We start from the raw sequence: 26,515 nt of genomic DNA, 5'->3' as shown, positions 1-26,515 counted from the left end.
CTTTACAGTGATTTAGCAATGTAATGTTGCTGTGCTCTAACTGAAACAAGCAAAAACATAGGTCAGATGCTATAAGCACATTTTTTACCCCCTTATGATGCAAAACCATGGAAGAAGATAAAGATGCTGAAACCTATCTGACCCTTCATATTTGAATCCTGTCTTGCATTAGGTAAAGATTGTCTGGGCCATACAGAAAGAAAAAAAAAAAGAGTGAATAGTATTTTCTTGTCATATACTAGATTGACAACTGTGTACTGTGAAACTCCCTTCCTATGCAAAATCCTAGAATATTTACTGTTTTGCCACACCTGTATTATGTAATGCTTTGGACAGCTCCAGCTTTGCAGGACTGTACAAAGATGATTCCTACAGCAATCCAACAACACCAAATACTCTAAGGACAGACAGTAAGGATGCTCAAATAAGGCCATGCATAAATGAATGATAAAACTATCAGAGAACAATTTCTGTGACTTTTAAAAAGTCTTTAATCACAGTTCTTTAAAACTGTGATTAAAAATCACATTAAACACATTAACAATTAACTTTTACTGAATTTTTCACCTTCTGTCCTGCTGTATGAAGCAAGAACTGTGAGAATGCTACAATTTTATCTCCAGTACAAGTCGCTCTTAGGTCTTAATGCAGGCATCTCAAATACTTGAGACAGGCACATAATTTAGGCTTGATGGATCACAGACTGATACAGTTTTATGTGCAGAGACACTGTTAACATGGGTGGAAGCAGTTTCATACCAATATGCCAAATAACTACTAAACTACAGAAAACGAGAAAGACACTGTTTTTGGGAAAAGGAACAATAACATGAGACAAAAAAAAATCTTACCTGGAGATAAAAAGGAAGTAAACTGGTAGAATATTTCAGTGTCCTTCTTTTGGCCACTATATCCCACAATACTACCAACTTCTAGGGGAAAAGTCTTGAGGTGTGCACCAGTGGCTAGGTCATGAAGCTGCAGGATATTCTTCACATCATGCAGGTAGCACAAAACCAGGAAATTGGACCTCACACAAGCAACCCATTCTGCACAGCATGGAAAAGAAAAACAAAGCCACAGAAAATACAATTTAAAAAAGTAAGAAAGAAAACAATCAGACATACTCTGAACCTGTGCATTTAGCATACCTAAATGCATGCAGCAAAATTTCTGACACACACTGTCTTTAACTCTTAAATCTTTGTAAATGAACCCAAACTAAAGTCTGACGTTCTCTGGAAATGCATTAACCATGCTGCTTAAAGTTAATTTATGCAGACACAGGAATAAAGAATTGCTTAATCAATATGCTTATGCATTTAGGATATTTATAGATCAATACTGCTCTTAAATATCACAGATTTCAATGCATAACCCAAGCAAAACATTTATCTTTGCCAGCAATACTTATGGAAAGTCATGAAAATCAAAACAATCATTATGATTTATACTCAAACTAAACTCGTAAGGAAAAAAGACATGGTCCTGTAATGCACATTGAGGTATAGAACCTAGATGTTATTATTTCTCTTGGTTCTATTGCTGAAGTAATCAGGAGAGTATTTTTGCAAGCAAGCCCTACTGGGTAAAAAAGGGTTATTCTGGGGTGATAATCTCATCATGCCATTAAAAAAAGCCCACGTGCTTATTCAAGATGCTAATGTTGCTAAACAGCATTCTTGAGACTGTAAGGTAACAGGAGCAGGATGCAGCACAGTGAACTCAATCCAGCAGAAGGATCCAGGAACAAATCCCTCTGCAGAGGTTCACTGCCTTTATGTCTCTCCTGGCAGTCCTAGTTCTAGTCCCACTGTGTCTGTGCAGCTGTGCAGGAATGAGAGCTTCTGCTCTACAGAACTTCTCCCATCCTGAGTTCGTTCCTTGGAATAACTACTAGACATATGTGAACCTTTATTTCATGGCATGCTAATTTTTCAATTGGACTTAAAAAAAACTAAAACCAATTAAAATAAAATAACTGGGCTGTCATTTCTAAAAATCTCTGTGGTTCTACTGACTATCTCACTTCAATCTCCATCTCTATAGCCTATAAAGTGCAGAAACTCGTTGGAGCTCAGTTCACCCATGATATTTAATGTAACATATTCTCTCCTGTCTCCTGTGTCATTGGCTTTGGATCTCTAGAGACAAGTCTATTTATTTACTCATACAGACAGGAGAAAGATTAAAACATCTTAATCTTGCTCAATATTTCTGTCATTTAAGAAATTATTTTGCAACAAAAGTATTTTAACTTCTCATTTATTCACAAATTGAATATAAGCAAGACAAAATACAAGCAAAGTTAAAAATCAAAGAAAGTATCCTGAAGGAGGTAATGTGGGACATTTTTATTTGTTTGTAAGACTAGATGAGGAGGTGATTCTAATTCTCTTCCATCTACATTTATACAACTTCTTCTCTGACAATGCAGACTGAAAATCTAAATCATGGGCAAAATACCAGTGTTGGAAAATTGCTTTTTTTCTGCTGGAAGCAAAGAATTAGGAGATGAACCAAATGAGCAAGAAATTTTAGGTAGGACAGACAGGGGTACACTGTAATGCCAAAGCAGCACTGTGAGATGGAGAGTTTAATGTTACAACATTGGAGGAAAAAAACCCAGAGTATAAGCATATAAAAATTGACGGAATTTCTGTTTTATGCCATTTTATGTTATTCATATCTTAACAGCTCTTTCTAGTTTCCTCCAAGTCCTATAAAACTAAATAATTTGGATTCACAGAGCTGTAAAGAAGACAGTCTTATAAATCCATCTTTGCATATTCAACTTCCAGAATAAAAGTCCTGAGTTGTTTGTGGTGCCCCTTTCATAAAGGGCAACAAGTTTTAGGCATTGAAGGTCAAAACTTCTTATTCTGAAAGCAGTTCAGGTCTGTCATGATCCCCTAGAGCTCAAAGACCTTCAAATACTTTTAGCTTGTTTCTGAAGGACCAGTGAAATATACTGGTCCTTCACAGGTCTAGAAAGACAAGTAACACTTGCCTTTCTAGACATGTGAAATCATGTTTCATAAACACCTAAATAAAGCTTTACTACTCCTCTCTTCTCAAACACCACCATTCACACTTTTTTACCCTCAAACTTTCCAACACCCTCATGAGCTTCTGGTCTAAATCTGGGAATTTTCTAACCAAAGCCCTGGAGAACACTAACTGAAATTTTAGCCATGACCTGAATTAGTAAGGTACAGCATAAAATAACACTGTTTATAAATTAGTGTAATAATAGATGAGTAATTTTAGGTCTAGGGTGGCTAAAATTTCTCAAGTGAGGCTGGAGAACATAATAAACCTAAGTTAGTAGTTCTATTCAATTACATATTTTGAAATAGAGAATCACTCTTGGCTGTATACACAAGGAGAATATGTAGTAATTTAAAATACTTTTTACATTGTCACTGCACAAATTTTCCAACATTTTTATGTGGTTTATGAAATTCATACAAAATATGAATTTAAAAGTTAGCATCCCAACAGCAACACACCTTTTTTTACATGCAGAATTACTGCCTCTGCAGTGAGCAGGAGATCCCATGAACTCCTCTGGTATTCTTAACCACATCTATAATTAAAATGTCCAGCTTAACTCTCAAAATTTCTTGAAAAAAATGTCACAAAATGGATTATAAACACTCTCAGATCAACCTCAAATGTATATAACTTTGCCTCAACAAAGAAAATTAAGGGATTTTTACTTTAAAATTGCATTGTCGTGATGCTTTAATTCCTCACTAATTATTTGAATAAACAATTCAGTTCAATGGATTTTTTCTTTAAGAGCTGATGTTCATTATTACTTTGACTTATATATTTATGAAGAGGTATTACTCTTTTTATTAGAAAGATTCAATTGCGCAGGAGAAAGGCTGTTGGCTTATGTGGGAATTTGAGCTACTAAGGAACTTGCCTAGGAAGCAGCAATATCAACTCTCCATCACTTCTTTGGTTTACAAATTAGATGCTCTCAGGTGGAGATAACAGATGAGAAGCCAATGCAAGACGTTTTTAAAACATTCCATGAAATTTAGGAACACAGTTTCTGTGTACAGTACCTGTATTATAACTGGGTTGGGTGCATTGCTAACTGCCTCCAAAACTTACAGTAATGGCAGCTACAAAGAAATGCAAAAATCAAAATAGAGCAAAACACCGAAGCAGACTTGAAAGAACGGAAGTAAAAGAAGACACTAAGAGCCAACACATATACACAGCAAGCTAAAACGATGCTGAATTATTAACAAGAGCTATTTTTGACTTCAAGCTTTGAGTCTCTGTTATTCCCATGCTCAGCACTGAGAACCACAGATACTGTTGGGTGTGCAGCATTAGCAGACAACCTTTTGGTTTTGCTCGTGCAGTAAAGGATGCATCCTGCATGCCTCTGTATTTCCTACAGAGGAACTTGTAAGACTCTGTGATTTCAAATCTCTTGTCTAAGCGTGACACCATTGCTGTAGGCACCCTTTATAGACAAATGGGGAGAAGAAATAAGCAACTTTAGAGTGCAAATGAACCATTTATTTTGGACACCCCATTCTGGGATACCGTGAATTGCTTGCTGAGCACTTGCATATACACAAGTGATTGTTTTTAAAAAGCTAACTATCCAAAACCTCTCCAATATATAGGTCAATTTATTTTCAATTTATTTTAATACCAATGAACAGAGCAGTTACTCTCTGGGATACATCTAAATTTATCAACCTACCTACTTCCAACATCCATCAGGCACAGGATTTATATTAATATACAATAAACACTAAGAGGTTGCCTTCTCCAACCTGAGCTTCTTGCTTCAGGCATCAGAGAGAGATGAACACACTTGGAGGCAGTCCTAAGTAGTGAAAGCAGGAGTGAAGAGTTATCCTTGGTACTGCTCTCTCTGAAGACTACAGTGACCACTCTGGTGACGACAGTAGGTTACACACAATTCTTCAATAGCTAAATTGGGCTAGAGGAGATGCAATTTTTAACAAGGCCTAGAAAACTGAGCTCAACTGTGTCGAGAACTTCTAGTTCAACCTTCCAGAAATTCAGGTACTGCTACTTTCCAAAAACCATTTTTTTTATTTTGACAGCTGTCATTAGTCACAAAGCTGCTAACTTGGCACCTGCAATGTTGCTACGAACAACTTTTTGAAACAGTTTCAGTGAAAAACAGGGTTGAATCCTCACACTAAACATCTGTGCTGCTAACCTTAATGACTTAAAACAGTTTTGACCTTTCCTTTCTGCAGCACTAACTACAGCATGTTAAGTGTCTGAATGAACAAACGTGCTTTGACAGAGGCAGGCTGAAATGCTGATGGAGAACACACCACACTAGAGGAGCCAAGCAGGCACAGAGCTTCAGCAGGAACTGCTGAGTTACTTGATGTGCACTGTGCTTCTGTGTCTACTCAACACACGTTTTGTTGAGTGAGAATAATTAATGGATTTCAATGGACACCAAAGCTGTAGCTGCAAGACAGACCTGGAAGGTCATGGCAGTCTTTTTGTTCATCACAGACAGTGACCATAAACTTCAAAATCTCTGCAGATTAAGAGGTACCAATGCTGATCTCAACTAGAATGACCTGTAACCATCACTCAAGGATACTTATGAGTAGACTTGCAGGTAAAGCATGGGCAATTTACAGAATAAAACATGAATATTCTGAAATGTGTGAGTAAATGTTGACAAGACCTCACCATATAAAGCATCTATCTTCTCACTGAGACCCCATTCTCAGTGGCAGCCTGCCACTTCAACCATTTCAACAAGTCAAGGATTTGGTGCTCCTTCCAGACTTTCCCTCCTGGCTTCACTATGGCACCAAACCACAAATTTCAGCTGCAGTAACTCACCTCCCCATCTCCCACACATTTATGAATTAGTTACCAGGTTAAAGGTATAAAGAAAAATACTATTTTCCACTTGGGAAGTGTAGCTGAGGGAAGGGAAGCATTTTACATGCATTGAGTTTAGGTGTGCAGATGTGTACAAGGTACAGGGAGCACTGCTAGCTTTGCCTCTGCTTGTTAAATGGCCAACTGAGATTCAAGGAACTGTTCAAGATCCCCATCTCATCTACAACGCATTCAGGAATTTGTCTTACTCCTCAGTTCCCCTTATGCAGGAGATCTGCTTTTCATTGCCACAAGGAAAGGGCTGGATACTAACTGCTGCTCTCCAGATGCCCTGCTCTACCAGTACTGAGCACTCTGGGTGCAATGCGGGGTGTAACAATTCTCAAAATAAATCATGTAACCTTCTAAACCCAGCAGGTTTATCCTGTGCCTTAAGAACTAGGATTGCAGGTCTGTTATGGTCAGTCTGCAGTTACAGTCTCATAGCTGCCTTTCATTCAGCAGGCTTCTTGCAGCTGTGTGGTCATTTAAAGCACAAGTTCAATGTCAGATGTGAATCACTCCTGCGGTTTTATTTTAGACTCCCTGAAAATTAAAACTAACACTTGATAAACAAACCCCAAAGGGAAGGAAATTAGCCTCATTACATTACAATATGCTCTGAGGCACCCTCTTCAATTTCCTTTTAAAACAGCTGTCATTTATTTCTTCCCTAAATTTACCTCATCCCTGTGTAAAATCCCCACTGACAGTTGTAAATTGAAGTTAGTGTACAGCTTCACTGCAGGAATATGCTTGATTTCCCCTCTTATTTCCCAAATTATCTCACTTATAAACAGTTCCTGAAAAAGAAAGGGTCAAAGCCAATAGAAAAGTCTATCTTAAAGAATATGTTGAGGAAACCAAATGACATTCACATCATCATGTAAGCATGTGTGTTTATTTCTTGGTTAGATTGTATTAGCTGTAGCATCTTTCTAAGACTACAATGATACTTTGTGGAACATTTCTTTATGCCAGTGATGGACACTGGTAGAGATTCTTAATTCTCAATCATGAATTTATTATTTGTAAATAAATCTACTTTTGTAACTGCAGCTTTTATGAAATTGAATCTAAGTTAAGACACAGAAATGAACAGGCTATGTCTTCCACGTAGGTCATACCAGAGGATCCATGTATCCCAATAAAACACATCTGTGACCTAGGGTACCACTAACTATAATGCTTGTGAAGGAATACTAATACAGCTAAATTACATCTTGTTAAAGTCACTCCCACGCGTAAGTAAAAAGCAGTAATACCCATTTACCCTCTGAATCTCTGCTGTCTTAGCTTTGTCAGAAGGAGCTTCATTACACTGTCATTTCTTTATCACCCAAAGCAAATTCACTTGACTCCAAGGTTTTCAAGAACGAATTATTAACTGTCATCGCTATAATTATGTCTTCCTTAACGAAACTTGCAAATATTAAAAGAGCCTGACATGGAGACTGTCTTGCTTGCTGGCTACATCAAGTGAAGGAGTGAGGTTTTTTATTTATTCAGGACTACAACTTCCTGAACATGACAGAACTCCCATATCTTGATGCTAAGATACAACATTAATCTCCAATCTTTGTCCGTAACAAAGAAGCAACTGAAGAATTTAAATTTACTTTTCCGTAAGATTTACTACAGATTTATTAAGATCTACTTAAAACTCATCTCCTTATGGAGACTTTTTCATTTGTTAGTTCAATCCAATTTCTTTACATATGACTCCAAAAAGCTATAGAGAGAAGTAGACATATGATTGCCTGTTCTGGCTTCACATTCAAGTACAGTAAAAGATTAATGACACACAACATGTTCCTGAAAGTCACCCTGATGGTTTTATAAGACAGATTATGTTTGCTTTCAAGTGTTTAAGAGCTGAACACTTTTAAACTCTTATGCCTGTTGGGGTTACAGTCTAAAGGCCAGTGTCCTCAGCAAACCCATTTATCTGAGCTTTCAGCTTTTTTAGTGCAGTTCTTGTTAAGTCTGTACTGTCACGGCTGTCATGTCTAAGCCATTTAAATGAATGCTGCATGCATAATTTTTTTTTTGTTTGTGCACGAACATGAACTCATCACGACTTTGTCTTTAGAATGAAAACAAAATGGAGCTGAGCTAAATACCACAGTGTAGGGAAGAGCAGACCTGGCATTTATCTTACTAGGAAGGAATAGGTAATTAGGGCTTACAGAGCCACTGGTCAAAGTTCCTATGGCTGCCTAGACCACTCTCCATGTAAATCCACACATGGCAACCACATTTCATGTCAGCCACAGGTTTCTGTCCCATTCTGTTTATACACCCACCACGTCCAAGTCAATTCTCCAGTTTGGTCCTACCTTACAAACTGCTGACCCTCATAACTTAAGCACAGCTTAACAATGCCAGTGAATTTGCACATGACCAAAATTAAGGCTTGGAAGCAATTTTTCACTTATATATATTACTAATTCTCTGCTTAGGACTTGAAACATACTTCATTTAAGATGCAGGTTGCTCCTGATTAAAATAGTTTCCAATCTTAAGAAAAGATTTGTGCCTAACCAAACTCTAATTTGCTACATTTCCATTCACTAAAATTCTCTCAATGTTCTAGACCCCAGTCATTTGCAACATCATTACAATTCTGGATATGTTTAGAATAAACATTTATGTCACACTGGGGACATCTAGGTTGGAGCAGAAATCACACAGGACACATTGTGAACTGCAGACAGAAATAAAGATTTTTTTACATGAAGGAATTTGTATAAAAATTGATTAATTAAAAATTCAGAGATTTTTGAATAACTAATTATGCTAGTCAGATAAATCATAATTATACCTTGTACTGTATGGAGAGCAAACTACATAAATGTACATGAGGCATCTGTCAAAAAAACAGCTCAAAGGTGGTTCTTCTGTATTATCTGAAACGAATGCTAAGCTTTCACAGAACTTTCTGCAAAATGATAGGATTAAAAAAGACACCTTTATTTTAATTATATCAAACCAAATGTTTATGTTTTGAACATGCTTCTATACTTTAAGAATTCCATGCCCTTACACTTTCCTAAGGCTTTTTTTTTTTCAAGTATTGTTTACTCCTCTTATTCTAGGAACAAAAGAAATCCTGTCTCAAATTCTGACCAATTCAGTTCAAAGCATGTTGCAGTACTGCCAGATTTGCTCTTTCCCTTCCTTGTGCTTACAAAGTCCCTCTTGTTGTAATCACTGTCTGTCTAGTAAACATTTATTTCACTGACATGAAGCAGGAAAACACTTTCCCCTCATTTCCTACAAACACTGAATTAAAAAAAGGACAGATGAAGCAACTTCACCAGGGCCACACAGGATGCTGGAGAGAGAGAAAAAGAGATGTTCTGAATCACTTATATCTCAGCAAATCTTTTAAATTGCAAACCCTAGCCAAAGTTTAAACACAGGAAAAAAGCAAGAAGGTCTGTAAAAGATCATTCAACAGACTAATTACTGAATTAATTTGGAAAAAGCAGAACCTAATGTCTTTAACATGACATGAACTCTTACCTAGAACATCTTTTTCATGTTCAGGGACGAGAACTTTCCACTTGGATTCCTCTGGATCACTGAAGTCAATGTTGATTAACCGATAATTTGGAGAATGGCGGTTTGTCTTGAAAGTGAACACTGTTCCTTCATTGGTGACATACTCGTACTCAGCCTCAAAGTTATCTATCAGCTTCACCCACTGAAGAATTCCTGTAAGATCAAACACAGAAAGTCAATTTCTCAAACCAAACCTTCCAACAACTGAGGGCAAGGCCTTCCTGCCAACTGCTGCAGGCTCTTTCTTGAGCAATGGTGGTGAGCAAAGCAGTACAGTTAGGGAAAGGCCAGAATGTGCACCAGGTATTAAGAACTTCCAAAGACTGCCACAGATCAATAGGCTGCAGTGGAAAAATGCCAGTTCGCAGACGTGTTAAGATGACTGGTTTGGAGGAATTTCTAGCAAAATACTGACAGAGGTATGGCTTGTGTTTCACCAGCTTACCTAAGGGGCTTCTGGAGAGTTCAAATGCTTGCCACAGTAATGCTCCTGCCACAGTGGCTGCTGAGAAGCCAAGGCCACTGAGCACATCAGGTTCTTGTCAAGGGAGCTCACAAGTGCCCCCTTCTACAGACTTAAAATGAAGGGCTGCAGCTAAGTTGAAAGACTGCACTAAGCTTTCAAGTGCAATTTCATTTATTTTATTTTTAACAACTTTTCTAAAATTACTATTTAATTATAAAGAAATGTTTGGGGATTTTAGTTCCAGCAAAAATTTTACTTTGAATGGTAAGTTTTCCATTCTCCTTAAAAGCCCAGAACTTCCCAAAGAACAGAAACGATGCTATTGGAATGAGTACAATAAACTTCAAGATGAGGAATTTCTCTTTCAACTCCGAAACAACATTCCTGAAATGCTGTTCTGCAGAAATTTGTCACCATCAAAGAACAACTACAGTTAGCAAAAACATCTGGGTTTCTGAAGAAAGAAACTGCATTTTGCCTATCAATCTCTTAGAATATCACTCAGTAAAAGAAGCAGACTTCTCTCAAAAATGAATTGCCTCAGTTTCAGACTGTGGTACTGAGAGTGGGTAGTATTGACTCAACCTGAAGATGGGATTTTAAGACTCCACTGCTTTTTATTCACATTTTCCTGTTTTGCAATAGGTTAAGATGTTAGTACAAAGAAAAAGCAGCAAGGCTAGATAAGATATGTGATATACTTGTTATACGTACAACCCAACCTATCACCCAAACTTACTATTGCAAGCATCATACATTAGCTATGCTCAAAAATCAGAATCCTTATTGACATCTGAAACTTATATCTTAAAACATTTAGTGCATTGTCTGCCCCTTTTCTAAAGCTACATGTTGGGTCTTTGCTTTTAAGTACAAACAAATAAACTGTTCACAAATCTGTTTGTGAAACCTTATAATGCAATGTTTGTATCAATAAAAAAGCATTTCAGCTTATTCTATAATATTAAAAACTGAGAAGAATAATGCAAGTAGATCATAGCCAAGCTGTAATTACTGTAAATTTAAAAAAAGAAAAGAATAATTGAGGAAGCAGTGAGATGACTAAGGTAATTTTAAACCCATTAGATGTAATAACAGCGTATAGTCAGGCCTGGTACATTCATAAAGTTAGTATCTCTTAATTGCCATTTTGGTTCAAAGAAAACTTCCCTGTCTCTTCATGCAAAGTGATTGAATTCCACTTTGTGTACTGTTGTAGTATGAACTTTCCACACAATCCAGTCAATTTAGTATCCTCAGTGAATACACTGCCCCTTAAATTTTATTTTTCCAGAGATCCAGAGTTGCGCCCTGAGAGATTTCATGCTGAAGAAAAATCCTGCTAAGTCACTCCAGTTGCTGTGAGTTCCACAGAAAAAAACCTGCTTTGATGCCCAGTAAAAACAAAGCAAATCCATCCTACAGCAAACCCTAATAAAAACCATGAAACCGTTTCAAGATCCCAAGTCACACAGCATTTTATTTTAGCAAATAAAGACTTTAACTGCAGAGTAACACCATAACAATACTGGTATCTGACAGAATGAAACCATCATACTGAAGTACAAGACTTCATAAAAAGAAATTGCCAGACTGTTGGAAAAAACATATTTTTTTAATGGCAAATGTGCACAATAGTTGTAGTCTCCATGAGTGCAACAGAACTTGGATTCCATGAAGAAAAAGGACAATAATGTGACACTAGGGATTTACATTGCTTCCTTGCAACTCATTCATCCACTCCCAAATGAGAAGCTAGTAAATAAGTGAGAGGGTTGATGTTCTGCAGGGGTACGCTTAGTTGTTATTATACAAAAACAAGAGCATCCATCTTATTAAAGTGGCTTTTATGTAGTCCTTAGAAGACAAATATTGCAGTTGAATTACCTCGAAACCAGTGTCTTACTGAAGTGGTTAAATACACCAACATCTAATCCAGGATCAGAGGCAACTACAGGCAGCCCCTACATCAGACCCATCATTGCTGCCCAGGGTATGTGCTGCAGTTCTCCAGTGAGAGGAACAAATCCTTTGCAATGACACAGGTATCAGCCATAAGAGGATGCTTCTTTATGCTTGGTTGCAGGTGACCTAGTTGTGGCTGTGACTGAAAGGGATATTCTTGCATTGCTTCAGATGCTCCTGCTTAGCCTTCTCCTTTGGGCTAGAAATAACAACCTGATGACAAACACAGGCACTAATATGGCTGAAAAGTGATGGGGACAGACATCATTTCTCCCCAGATCATGCCAGTGGCAACACAAGGAAGGGACAGGCCCATAGAGCTCACTAGCATGGCGAAGTGGCATTTGGACAATCTAAGGCTACTCTTAACACCTGAAATGCTGAAGACTTCAGTTTAATCCACATAAGCACACAATGAGATAGATTATATACAGGAAAAGCATGACAGTTTCCTGTATACCGTGGCTATACCCTAATCTTTTCCCCTGCCAGTCCTTCTATTAAAATACAATAAATAAATTCTAATAAATTTGTTAAAAGATAGAGATGGTTTTGCCTGTATGTTTTATACCAATCAGTTATTCATCACCACATAACTGCATTACAATAGGAACTGCAGGTAAAATTCAGTGGACAATAAATCCACATCACACAACAGAAAATCATAATCCTACAGAGCTAGGCTTCTGCAAATAGCAAAAGCAACATTCAGTGTTACAGACAGAATTTTTAAACAAAGTTTTTAGATCCATAGAAGATCAGAAGAGGAACTGTTTCAGTAAGCATCACAGAATAAGCCCTCAATCTTGTACTGGCCTTTGAACATAGTAAAATATCCCATGGTCTGCTGAGAGGTCTGGGTGATGAAGCAGGTCTGTGAATGACTACAGGAGAAGGAAAAGTTAATTTGAACAAATTGGTAAGAGCATGAATTATTACAAGGTCTTGTTACCAACCCTCTTTATACAGAAAGAATAGAGTGGCTGAGAGTCATGTTAATCACTTCACAAAATGCTCTTGATACTTCCATATTTCATGTTTCATGGAAAGGCCAAACAATCATTTAATGGCAAATAACCTCTTGTCTGTGTCCTGGAGAGACAGGGTTTAACAGTAGGCTTATCAGACACTGGGAAAAGAAGTTTTCAAAAGGCAAACACTTGCATTTGGCTTTTTTCAAGTGCTCTAACAGTCAAAATTATCAGGCGAAGATATAAATGCTCATCTCCATAAATTCCATTCTGTCTCGTCATTTTTTGCAAGACAGCTTTTCTACAAATGGGGCAGTGCTCAGAAAGCTCAGGAAATAAACCAGGAGGCCTGGCTCATAACAGGACAGATTTTCTAACCCAAAGAATGATGCCACATTTTATTTCAGTACCCACATTAAGTAAATAAACTTCTACCTAAGAAAAGATCATGATTTTTTAACTCCCAGATTTGCATAGAATCAAGAATGATTTGGGTTGGAAGGGAGCTTAAAAGCCAACTAGTTCCAACCATCCTGCCATGGGGACAGGGTCACGTTCCACTAGACCAGGTGCTTAAAGCCCTGTCCAACCCAGATTTGAACACTTCCAGGGATGGTGCATCCACCTCTCTAGGCAGCCTTTTACAGTGTTACACAGTGCTAATCCACAGTAGGTTTTACATTTAATAGAAGACAGAACCTCATACAGCATACATCACATTAGGAGAGACTATTTCAGGGCCCCTGTGGCATGTTCATTACATATTCTGGAAACTGAATGGCAGAGTCCTTCACTCAGACATCTACTTCCACATCAGAATCTAATTTCTGCTTGAATCATGCAATATTCATCTTGCTCCCAAGCTCCTGCTCTGAGCAAGGCACCTAGGGAAAAGAACTCAGGGATTTTTCCCTCTTTTTTCTTCAAAGAAACAAATATTTAATTGTCTCACTCTGATCTCCAAAGGCAAGAGATGTTTTCAAACAATTTGGACTTCCTTAAAAGCAAGATCTCTCTATGTCTTGGGACCTGACTTCACTTATAAACATCTGAGGGAGGAAATACTGTAAAGGAGATATTAGGATGTTCTTAAAAGAAATGTAACTTTTGTATTTGTATTTGAGAGGGTACAACTCATCTTGCAGATGATGGTTGGCAGCTACTCGATGATCGTGGAAAGTTAATGTATTTGCCATCTAAAATATAAATAAATGGAAGGAAGCAATCTTCATTCCTTTGAGTTAAAAAGTTCAGACATGTCAAGATATATTCAAAGATTAATCCAGAAGAAAGAAATCAAGCACTTTTATGAACAGACATTTCTCAATCAGTTTCAAGGCTCCAATTTTACTTCCACTGGGATAATCACTCAAAAGACAGGAGAAGAGAATATATATGATTCATTTTAAGAGAGTAATAGCTCATGCCCTCAGACAGCAGAACATAGCAACTGAAAAGCAGGCATCCAGGCTAATCTCTCTCCCTCACACCACACTTTCTCTAATACAAACAGATGAAAGCACAAATACCTCATCTAAAAAATAACTTCATTATGAATACTATTTACCTGGTGGTGTTCACAGCCAGCTTGAATAAGGCTTTGAGTAACCTGGTCTAAAGGGAGGTGTCCCTGCCCATGGCAGGCAGGGTTGGGACTGGATGATCTTTAAGGTCCATTCCAACCCCTCAACATTCTATGGTTCTGTGATTTATGAATGTAACGTCCAGTAAGAGAGTAGGAGCATGAAGATGTCCTTGCTCAAATTAACAGCAAGCTATTTAATTTCATAGAATAGTTTGCATTTGAAAGTACCTTTAAAGGTTATCTATCCCAATCCCAGTGCAATGTACAGAGACATCTTCAACTAGACTCAGTTGCTCAAAGCCCCATCCCACCTGAATTTAAATGTTTTCAGGAATGGGGCATCCATCATCTCTTTGTGATGTGGCAACCTGTTAAAATGTTTTAACACATTTCTTGTAAAAATCTTCGTCCTTCTGTCTAACCTAAACCTACCCTTCCTAAAGTTTAAAACCATTACTGTTTTTTCTATGGGAACAAGGCCTGCTAAAAAGTTTGTCCCCACCCTTCTTACAGACTCCCTTGAAGTTGTGAGGCAGCAGCAAGGTCTCCCTGAAGCTTCTCTCCTCTAGGCTGAACAACCACAGCTCTTTCAGCCTTTCCTCATAGGAGAGGCGCTCCAGTCTGCTGATCTTCATCCTGGTCCTCCTCTGGCCCACTCCAACAGGTCAATGTCCTCTCTGTGCTGGGGTCCCCAGAGCTGGATGCAGTGTTCCAGATGGGGTCTCATGAGAGCATGGCAGAGGCACAGAATCCCCTCCCTCATCCTGCTGCCCATGCTGCTTTGGATGCAGCCTAGGATACAATTGGCTATCTGGGCTGTGAGTGCACATTGCTGGGTCATGTCCAGCATCTCATCCACCAATGCCAAGTCCTTCTCAGACCCAGCAGGGCTGCTCTCAATCCCTTCATCCTGCAGCTTGCATTGATAAAGGGGGTTACCCCAACACAGAGGCAGCACCTTGACCGTATGGAACTTCATGAGGTTCCCGTGGGTCCATTCCTTCAGCTTGTCCATGTCCATCTTATATGGTACCCTGTCCTTCAGGTATGAAGCACAACTCAGCTTGGTGATGTCTGCAGGCTTGCTGAAGGTGCACTCCATCCCACTGCCTAGCCAGCACTGCTCCCAGGACGGGACCCCTGAGTACCTATGGTCCCACTGGACCACGGACTCTCATCACCTGTGTCCATTGGGACACTGAGCTGTTGACCACTACCCTGTGGATGCGATCATCCACCAATACATCATCCACCCAAAAATCCGCTCATCAAATTCCCAACTCTCCAGTTTGGAGAGATGGATATTGTAGAGGATCACGTCAAAGGTCTTAGAGAAATTCAAATAGGTGACACCCCATAGGGCTTTTTCTGTCACTAATTTTATTTATTTTTACTGCTAATAATTTCCCTTCAAAAATAAATACATATAAAGTATGTATTTATACTTATATTTATGCATAATAAATAAAAAAATACAGTGAAAGCAAAACTCTGAAATTGACATTTAAGGGATATGAAACATTTTTCTTAAACACTCTATTGTTGATCCTTCCACATATTTTTCAAGACAACTAATTTTTTTCTCCCCATTTGTTATGATACAAGGGCATTGTTCTGATATCCATTTTTGAAACTTTTTTTTAGAAGTTACTTCAACAACAGAAGTTTTTCAAACATGGAAGAGTATTCTCCCTCTCACTACATTCCACTTTATAGCCAATGCCTACTGTTGCCTCACTGTCTCTTGTTCATTTTCATTACAAAGGTTTTGATCCACTATTTCAGGCTACACAGCACATGCTGACTCATCCCATTGATGTTACTGTATATAGCACTGTTCATTGCTTATTTATTTATTAAGAGAGCCTGATAAATTGCAAGGCTAAACTAAAACACAAAAGGCCAAACAATCCTATTTTCAACACTGAAGTGGACAAACATTAACTTTTTCCACCTGCCCTCAAGTCACATACATGCTTTTTTAGTGTAAGGAAAAAACCCCAAAATTCTAAACATAGAAACAAAATTTTAAAAAACTCTGACTGATAGCCTTGCTCTTAAATTCTTCCTTGCAACTTTTCCCTGCCAGTCTAATACAAAGCAATTCCAGATGACAATGACTAAGCAATTCCAGCTGAAAATGACTAAGCTGTGAACTTCTGTGTTTGCTCCATTTTTATCACATCTTTTCAAGCCAGTGGTTCTCAAGTATTTTTCACTCCTATTCCCCTGCATGTGTCCTCCCTCCAGCTCACATTGTTCCCACCAGACATAAACCTTCAAGCAGCCCAGTACCCAAGCATAAGAGCCCCTATCACTGTTCTTTCTCCAGAAAGTTCCTCTACCTCCTATTTAAAACAAGTGTTTAGCTTCCTTTCCAATCCAACAACTCAGGTGTGCTTTCCAATCAGCCAACCCTCTCAGCTTACTGCACTCCAGAAATCACTGCAGCTTTTCATTAAGGCTATGTTTCTACACACCCAAAGGTTATAACAAGAGCCACCTCTTCTGCTCCCCATGCTGGTTTATATCCCTTCTTTTTTCCCCTCTGCTCTCATGCTTCAGGTCCCCCAGGAAGATTGAAGTGGGGCTTGGCTCAAAGCTCTGAGTTAGTTACTCATAAAACAGTTCTATAGTGTTCACAAGAGGATCCTGATTTTTTCATTAGGTTTCCCAGCTGCTACCACAATACAAAATAAAGAAAAAGGTCAATACTAAGGACAACTTCAACAAGACCAATAGGCCATGTCATGCTGATCTACGTTCATAGCCAAGGGTGATTAAACAGCTTTCATTTATTTCTTGTTGCACACCAACAGATTGGTGCTAAATTTCTTCTTCTGAGCACCAAATCACATATTCAAAAGAGTAAACAGTCAAGGCTGACAATCTAATAAAAAAGAAACAATCTCATTTCTCAAGAAAAGGGAAAAACAAAATTATTACCAGGCACAGAAACATGAAGAGACATGCTACATAAAAAAACCCCACTGTTTTTGTGGTTTGGTTTTTTTTTTTTTTTTTTTTTTTTTGGTTGGTTGGGTTCTTTTGGTTTTTGGAGGTTTTTTTTGGTAAGGTGTACAACAAGGTTTGCTAATAAACAATTGCTTGATTAATGTGTATCCAGCTGTTTGGCTATCATGAGGCATTTCCAGGTATACCACGAACAGTTAAGCAAAGCGATTAATGAAAGAAGTTTTCTTGTTTGACTGGTTGAACAAACCAGCAAACCTGAGTTGTGTCTGCCTTGTGGAAGCAAAGTTTGATAAAACAGCTACCAAAAATTGTGCCTTACAGTGCTCAGCTATTGGGTAAATATGTGGTGTTTTAAAGAAATCCTTAGCATTAGATCACTTTTAAATGTTTGTTACAGGAGCCAAGAGTTGAAAAGCTTACGAGCAGCTTAGCAAGATAAGTAGGGAAATCTGGAGTACTGAATGAGAGAATAATTTTCTGGTCATGAACCCACAGTGCTGTCCTTCCTGACCCAACAGGCACTGCACTCCTGCTACTGATTCGTAAGGCAAAACTAACCCTTATCAGTTGGCTGACAGAGTGGCCAAATCTGGACAAGAATCCCATAATTTTGTCCCTGATCTTTCTAAACCTCAGCCCACAAGGAACTAAAGAGGAAGAAAAAAGCACAAAGGGAAGAGGTCCCATATCCCAAGTTACTTGAAAGAGAGTACAGCAAGGGAGTTACCCCAAAAACTTAAAGAACAGCCAGCTGTCTTCTCCCAGAGGGTCTTCTCACAGCATTGTCTTGCCACAATACTGTGAATTATGACCTCAGGTCTTGAGAAATGGAGTATTTGTAAAATACTGATATGATATAAAAACCTTTTTAAGGGTGTGTTTGGTTAAGTAAGTTGTAAACATAAAATTCCACTTGGTAAACCTGGTCATTTCTAACACAAAGAGTTTTGTCACAAAAACTATGCCTCAAACTAGGATAATCTGGGGGGAATTCACAAAACTCCTGTGGTAGTAGGGGAGGAAGGGAAACAATATCTCCCCAAATCTCTTACCTTTTCAGACTAATTTAAAATCTCCATTAAAATGAAACTATTACATATTTGTCATAGGTTACTTAGCACAGTGATTTTCTGTTCTAAAAAGGAGCACTCTTGGCACAAGTAGCTTACAGTGGCCTGCTTAAAAACCTAACAAGCAACCTGAACATTTCAAGAGGAAAATGACTCAGTCTGTATACAGCAGAAACCCAGTTGAAGGGGAGAAGGAAAGCATGAAGAACATTTTAGCTAATCTGGGAGGCAGAAAACATGATCAAATGCTCCCTGTACCATTCATGGAAAGAAACAGAAACACTGCTGTGTAGGTTATCTTCTGAGGAAAACAATCTGACAAGGAATATCACAGGAGACTGCACAGCCAAACTGATTAATCTACAGCTGTTGACAAAAATATCATGACATAGTAAAGGGGGAAGATTATTGACACACCTAAATTTTCAGATGCAGAAATAGACAAGTTAAATCCTTTTAAGTCTCCTGAACATTTAGAAATTGTCTACTCCCATTTATTAGATGTGATCTCCATTCAGTGACTAAGATGATTTCCCACTCAAAAGAGGACAAGTTAACATCCACTGATTCACAGCCTGAGAAATACATGAACAATCTATGAATGCACAGGACACAATTTCCTTCAGTACAACAGAACTAATACAGTGTTCTCTCTTCCAGAGAGTCTTTGATGACATCATTATCATCTCACTTATTATTTAAAGGCAGTATATGCAAAAAGAAGCAACAACTCATGCTGTGCAGGAAGCTAATGAAATGCATTACCTCAAGATTACTAAAGCAACAATTAAGTGGCAAATATTGGAAAAACCATATTTCATAAAAAGATAACTTGTGAGAAAGCTAAACCAGAGGTTTCTTCTTCCTCAAAGCAATTTACTTTACACTGTTAGCAAAATCATTCTGTTCCATTTCTTGATTATTCTTGTGGAACAATGTGGACCTTTGCTTTCAGTGTCTCGGATTGAAAAGGTGCAAATTTACTTTTTTACTTGTATTGTCTAGACAGACAGCAAAAATGGGACAGGCATGTAATTGAGCATAAATATAGGACAAGTTCACAATTTCAGAAGGCAAAAAAGGGTTTTACAGCTTTGTTTTTTCAACTGAATGAGCTTATCTGGTTGGATTAATATTTTCAAAACAGCCACAAACTGTTGAGTTTAATTTGAAATTTAGAAAGGAAATATTTTCTTGCTAAAAAAACCATGCCACATATAAGTAAGAGTAAAATGGAAGACTACACATTCCTTTCACCTACTGGGGAAAGAAATATCTGAGCTCCTGTAAGCTTATTATGGGCTCTATTGTGTTGTTTGATGATTCCCACAGTAGCTGACTTATGCCTGAATTCACAGCCATCTTCCAAGTTCTATCAGGCAGATATTTATTAAGCATTTTTTATTTCCACACATGAAACACACTGTTTAATTTTGCACTCCTGTTTCTTCTTTCTTTTCCCAAGATGGATACCCTCCCTTTTCACTCTGCTTCCCCACTCCACCCTGCAAATTTAAGCAAAATAATTCAACCAGTTACTGTGCTCTTTGGGGGAAAAGGCCTTTTTTGTCTCTCAGACAGACAAAATGAACTTTATTTTGAACAAGAAGGTCTCCTTACATATAAGTAAAAATATTTTTTAAAAATTGTGCACATTTCTAAGCTACAGTGAGTTAGAAACAAAGCCCACAAATCAGCTAGCCAACCTAATTCTAACAACCTTTAAGTAGAGCATGTTTACTCTTTCTAAACTATCACCTTACAATATAAATAAATTCAGAAGTATGAGAAAGTTGTTGAAACTTGAAATATTGAAATATTTAGTGAGCATATAATTTCATTTGTCCAGCTGTGTGCAGAAATAGACTAGTTCAGCTAAATCAAACAAGTCCCCAAAAATGAAAATAATGAAAAACTTTATCAATAAAGTCTATACATGAAAGAGAAGACTTAAACGAAATCTGCCACATACCAACCTCTATATAACCAGTGCAATATTGCCAGATTGCATGAAGTTTTCAAAATCTTTTTCCTCACTCGTGGTGAAATGAGAAAATTATAAAAACAATCACTCTTTCTAAATAAGCTGTATATCAAACTACCAAAAGGATCCAAACTATGAATCACTTAATGGAAACACAAATGGCTTTCACTGAACCCAAGAGCCTCAACCTAGAAACCACAATATTGCTATCCAGTACAAGAAGAGCTAGCAACAGGTAACTAGCCTAAAAAATACCTATATAGGAATAGTTTATTACTGTGATTCCTTCATAGTTGAGGGAAGTCCTAACCTTTGTTTTGCTCCATCCAGACAAGGGAAGTCAGGTCTGCCTATTCATCCTTGCTGCTACATCCAGGATGCTGCTGCAGGGTGACACAGTCAGTACATTGAGCACAGGAGCTTCTATGACCATAGTGTGCCTTTAGGCCATAAATACACACATGTGCATTTATCTTGACCTGCTGCTCAAACAGGACTTAAATTCTGATGTATCTCATAGAAATTAAACAGTATAAAGGACACTTCTATAACCAGCCTCTGTGGGATTTTCAAGGACAGGTCCAAACACTGGAAGTGATATAAGGAGCTTGGATATAAGAGGTCTATTACAGAAGGAAGGATAAAAAAGAAGAGGGCGACAGAACAACCTAAGTACAAAATTACTACAAGATTATTTGTAATACCAGTTGTGTCCCTTCAGTTCTGAGGTGCATTCCATATATTAGGTAATTTCCTTTGATTTCTAGCTCTGTTACTTCTTCCCTCTTCATTACAAAACCATAGTCCTGTCTCTTAAAAGAACTTTTCCATGGTCAATTAATTTCAACAATCCAGGAAGCAGTTTAGTCAATATCACTTTAATAAGGTGTTAAAAACAAAAGTAACTAAGAATTCAATGGTCATTTCCAGCTTTCAGTTGCAAAATCAGACTTATTTGCACCTCTGTCTTCAGCAAGCATCTCTAGGATGCAAAAGCGTTTTTGACTGAATTAAACAGAGCCTCTCCACTATTATTTCACCTCTTCTCTAAATTGAAGCTTCACTGTAAAATCACTCTGTTCTTAAAACAGCATCTATATCAGATGTGTTATCTGCTAGATCCTAGACTACCTATAATATCATCCATTTTCTTTCATTTTTCAGCTTCCCCCATTTCCCCTTTGCCAGTCAGTACAATTTCTGAAATAACTAATATCCACTCAGAGAGTCCTGAAGCTAGTTCTCTTTTTTTTTTGACAGCTTCTTCACAAACATCTGTGTCTTAATCAGTTAATTTTCTCTCTCCCCTCAACTTTGTACTTTTTTCAGATTTCCTGCTTTAATTTTTTCAAGTTGCTTTCAGTTTTCAGGTATTTCTCTTTTCTTTTTCTCCCTTTAATCTTAGAAGCATGTGAGCTACAAGCCACTTTTTGCAATCAGCACAGGAGTCCAAATCTGTCCAGAGAGATACTTATATTTCACATGGACTGAATCATCCTGAGAGAACACAGGAAAGCAGAAGCCTCAGCTAATGGTCTAAATAGTTACATTCAGTCCATCATCTTATCACACCTACAAGTCTGGAGGTGATTCTCACTTTACCTCCAACACAGAATTTGGCAGCAAGCAGAGAGTCCTTCATTACAGCACAAGGTAAAAAAATCATTAATCATCTCATCCACTTTGGATCTCAAAGCAGTTAATGATGCACTATTGGATGAACATGAGCAGCAACTGGATGAACATGTGGCTTAGAGTAACTTAGCCTTGTTATTACATACCCAACTCAGCTCATTCAAGGAGATGGGCTTGCAAATTTAAAACCAAACAGAATTACTCCACTTGTCCACCCTATGGGCCCTTTAAATGGTACACCTCCCTATCAGCCACTATGACTTGCTTACAATATTACAAGGCATTTCCCCATTTATTTAACAGTCTTCCCTATTAGAATTTATTTCAACGCTGAGAGCACACTTGTCTAACACACTATAAATTGATCTATGACTTACAGATGGCACTTCTGAGAAAAATCAGAATAAAAAACAGGTTGTTTAAGGAACTCTACAGAAATGTAGCAAGGCTTATAACTGTTCCTCCTAATCCACAGATGGGTTCTGAAACTTCATCATCTCAGGTCACCACAACCTCTCAGTGATGACAAATGAACACCACAATGATCCAAATAAACAGATGTACAGGAAGGATGCATCTTAAAAGTCCTCTTAAGTGAGTACAATACACAGACAGAGTCTTGTATGCAATGAAGAGACCCAAGTCTCTGTTTCCAATACTGGAAACAGCGGGGCCTAGTAGTGCATGGGTTTGTATAAGGTCATTTGACATTCTAACTTAATTATATTAAGATTCAGCATAAAAAGAGTGTCATCCAAGAATTCACACAGGAGAGAGCGGTTACGAATATCAAAGTTGGAAGACAAATTTTCATTGACTTTCATATCTCTGAGAATCCACAAGGGAGAGAACTTTGACTGAAAGTGGATCAAGTCTAAGATGATAAAAATTTCTTCCAAAGCATTCTCCACATCTCAGGAATCCATAAGGGTGTCCATTTAAATGAGTCTTCAAGGTATAACAAGACTAAATTTATGTCACAAGGTTATGGTCTCATGTCTGCCTGGCCAGCTGACCTTCCCCACATTCTTGTGAGGGTTGGACCACTGGGACTACTGCTTTTCTATTACCACTGATTGCATTTGGGAGCCAATGCTTCCAAAAGCAAAGTGGGATTAAGCATCTCTTATTTCCATAGAAAGCAGGCTGCAAATAAGGAATAGGAGACATTCATCCATACACATCCAAGAGAAAAATCAATGATTTGGCAGCAATTCTAGGTTACCCCATTCTGTACTATTGCTGCACTGCTGTCCACTGAAATAAGCAAGGCAAAAGGATCCTTGCAGGTTAGACAACCCAGTAAGCAGAGCTTTAAACCAGAAAAAACAGGAGAAAGTGATTCCTTGACAAGTAACAAAGATGTGGATGGGGTAGGCAAGCCAAGGGCCTGGGTGGTAAGAATGAAAGAGACACAGCAATCCACAAAACAGAGCTGAAGTGGAGTCTCTGCAAGCATAGGCATATGAAGAAGGAAGTGCCTGCAGAACAGTCTCACGGAGAAAGCTCTCAAACCGTACTGAGAAATCAGCACACTTGGGTGCCTGCCTGAACTGTCTCTACACTGATGCACACAACATGGAAACAAACAGGAGGAGTTAGAAGTCCGCATGCAGCTTCTGGACTATGACCTCAATGGGATTATGGAGACATGGTGGGATAGCTCACAGGAATGCTGTGCTACCATGGATAGGTAAAGGTTGTTTAGTAAGGACAGGTTGTCAAGGTGAGGAGGTGAGTTGTGTTTTATGTGAAAGAAAAGCTGGAGTTTGTGGAGTTCTGCCTTGGGACAGTTCAGGAGATGGTAAAATAGCTCATAGGTTAAGATGAACAGGCAGACCAGCATGGGTACTACTGTAGTAGTATATACTACTGTGTGCTACAGAGCACACAGCAGTAGTCGCTATGGACTTCCTAAGTAGGAAGAAGTAGATGATGCCTTCTTCAGACAACTGGAAGATGATTCATGTTCACAGGCCATACTCCTTAGAGTGGAAATTCTAGCCACTGTGACGCCTTCTTTGTGGAAGGACAATGTAATCTAGGGCTCAAGCAATCTAGAATTCTACAGGGCCTTGATGATAAGTTCCCAAAGTGATCATGACGCCAAAGAAAGAAAAGTGCCCTGCCTGACCTGGTATGTACAAATAAGGAAGAATTGGATGTGCATATGGAAGCTGCTGGCAGCCTTGGCTGAAGTTTGGTTGTAGACAAGTCAGTCGTAGTGTCCCGTCCTTAGCCTGAAATATGCTGTTCATAAACAAGAGAACAAGTTTCTTGAGATCCAATATTCACCAAAGAGCTGCTGCAGTATTAATTCTGTTTCTGAAGTTTCTGAAGAGGGAAGCTGCAAGAATCAAAAAAGCTAAGTTTTGTTCTGTGCAAAACACATATTGAGGAATACCTTTCAACAATCCAATACTCTGGAAATACAAAACTACCAATCAGTAAACCAGCTAACTATGCCAACAATTAACAACAGCCATATAGTGTGAAGTCCCATACTTTCAGCTCATACCATTGCGGCTACAAAGCCTAATACACAAAAGCCAAAGGCTACTCCAACAAGAAGGCAAGAAAGGAGCACTTCAGGAGAGTGCATTTGAAATATGAGTTGATACTTCTACTGTAACAACAATGGTGCTACCAAATAATGCTGGAGGATTTTTATTTCCTAGCACTATACATAGAAAAAAAAATGTTATTTATGAGATAGTCACTTTTTGTAAAAAAGCATTACCAGTGCTTGAAGGGAGATACATGAAATTTTTAAAACAGGAAAAAAGTTTTAACATGGAAAAGTATTAGTGGTTTAGAATTAAATTGAACATACACTGGTACAACTGCTTATACTATACCAACTTTTCCTTGTGACCTTTTAAACAAACTACAGAAAGAAGAATGGAGTTTTTTGTCTACTGATACATAATAGAAAATGGAATGCTAGTAGTGCTTATTTTACCTAATTTCTGCATGAAGGTGGTTAAGCAATACATGTATTTGAATATACATATGTATTTCAATATATATATCTATATTTTCATTCAAACATTAGGTATTTCAAATTTTATATTGCCTTAAAAGGAAGCAAGCTTACAAAGCAACACATACCTGATATACCCTGAGACTCCTTCTGTAGATCACAGTACCAGAGTCTGTTCACTGGATCACAGCCTTCTCTGATAGACAGCAAGACATATCGACCATCATCTGACACCTGTAAGAAGTAACAGAAAAATCAAAGACAATTCACCCTCTGAAAAAGAGAATTCCAACTTGAAAAGTGAATTCACATATGCAGAAAAATCTCGTGCTGCTGTTTAAAGAACATTACAATATACAACCACATTATAAATTATCTGATGAAGTTTCTCAGTTTGCTTTTGCACATGTATGTACACACATAACAGAATTTCTGAAAAAAATTGCTACATCATCTTCAAGAGCTTTCTGCTACTACAGAAAGTCATCAATTAATCCTTCTTGCTACTCAGGCTTTGCAAACACACTACATTTCTTGACAAAGCTTTTGAAAGTGCAAATCCAACAAGGAAAGGCAGAAAGTAACAAGAAGTCTTAAAGTCTCCTTCTCCTGACTGAGCTGTTTTGAGCATATTCCAAAATTACCAATTTTTGATGTTTTATTAACAGAGCTGATCGAGAAGGCTGTTTACTGTTCACATTCTTATCTGGCCATATCTAATGGAAATTTAAAGTAGCCAGCCACAATCTGGGTTCTGGAAATTTTCCACTTGGCACTATACACAGCTTCAAAACAATTCTTATATTGTAATTACTTCTTAGATATATTTCAGTTTATATCTGTAACATTTGTTATGCAAAATATCTGTAGAATGAGCTGTGCAAAATAAATTTCAGGAGAATTAAGTTCTAATTATCCTGCTATTCCAACAGATCCACAATTTTAAGGACACAATAAAGGGACCTAGTAGAACAGAAACAAATCTCAGTGTATGAAAGTTAATTAAAAAAAAAAAAAAAAAAAAACCAAACACTCCTTGAAACAAAAACAATCCCCAATTCATATTTTTACAGGCATTTTGTTATGATCTAATTATACCACAAAAGAAGTCCATATAGCCAAAAGCTCACAAGACAAATAGAATAGAACACCTAAGATTCCTACTGTAGACAAAAACCCACTCCATTATATGAAACAGCAAAGACATCTTTAACAGGGTACTCTGCACCTAGAAATAAATATATCCAGGAATGCAAACCAAGATTAGGTGATCTTTCTTGAAAGATACATCTTCAGTGGTTTTAGGTAAGCAATAACTGCAGGTGCAAATTTTAATTAAGAAAATGCAATATGCTCCTTAAACATCTGTCCATACTTGTGAAAGCACCAAGTTCCCT

General features: G+C 37.9%; 1 protein-coding gene across 1 annotated transcript in view; it reads right to left on the bottom strand.

Annotated features, from left to right (window-relative positions):
* PREP (prolyl endopeptidase) overlaps nt 1-26,515 on the bottom strand; it is an 85,293-nt gene that overhangs the window by 37,671 nt on the left and 21,107 nt on the right. Inside the window, exons 7-9 of the mRNA XM_009093251.4 lie at nt 25,247-25,352; nt 9,445-9,636; nt 852-1,049 (exon numbers count right to left, since the gene is read on the bottom strand). Of these exons, the coding sequence (XP_009091499.3) occupies nt 852-1,049; nt 9,445-9,636; nt 25,247-25,352 (496 nt within the window). The remainder of the gene's footprint in view (nt 1-851; nt 1,050-9,444; nt 9,637-25,246; nt 25,353-26,515) is intronic.

This window comes from Serinus canaria, chromosome 3, assembly GCF_022539315.1.
Source record: "Serinus canaria isolate serCan28SL12 chromosome 3, serCan2020, whole genome shotgun sequence".
Classification (NCBI taxonomy): Eukaryota; Metazoa; Chordata; class Aves; order Passeriformes; family Fringillidae; genus Serinus; species Serinus canaria.
Note: the sequence above shows the minus strand (reverse complement) of the source record. Positions and strands in the feature narration are given on the sequence as shown.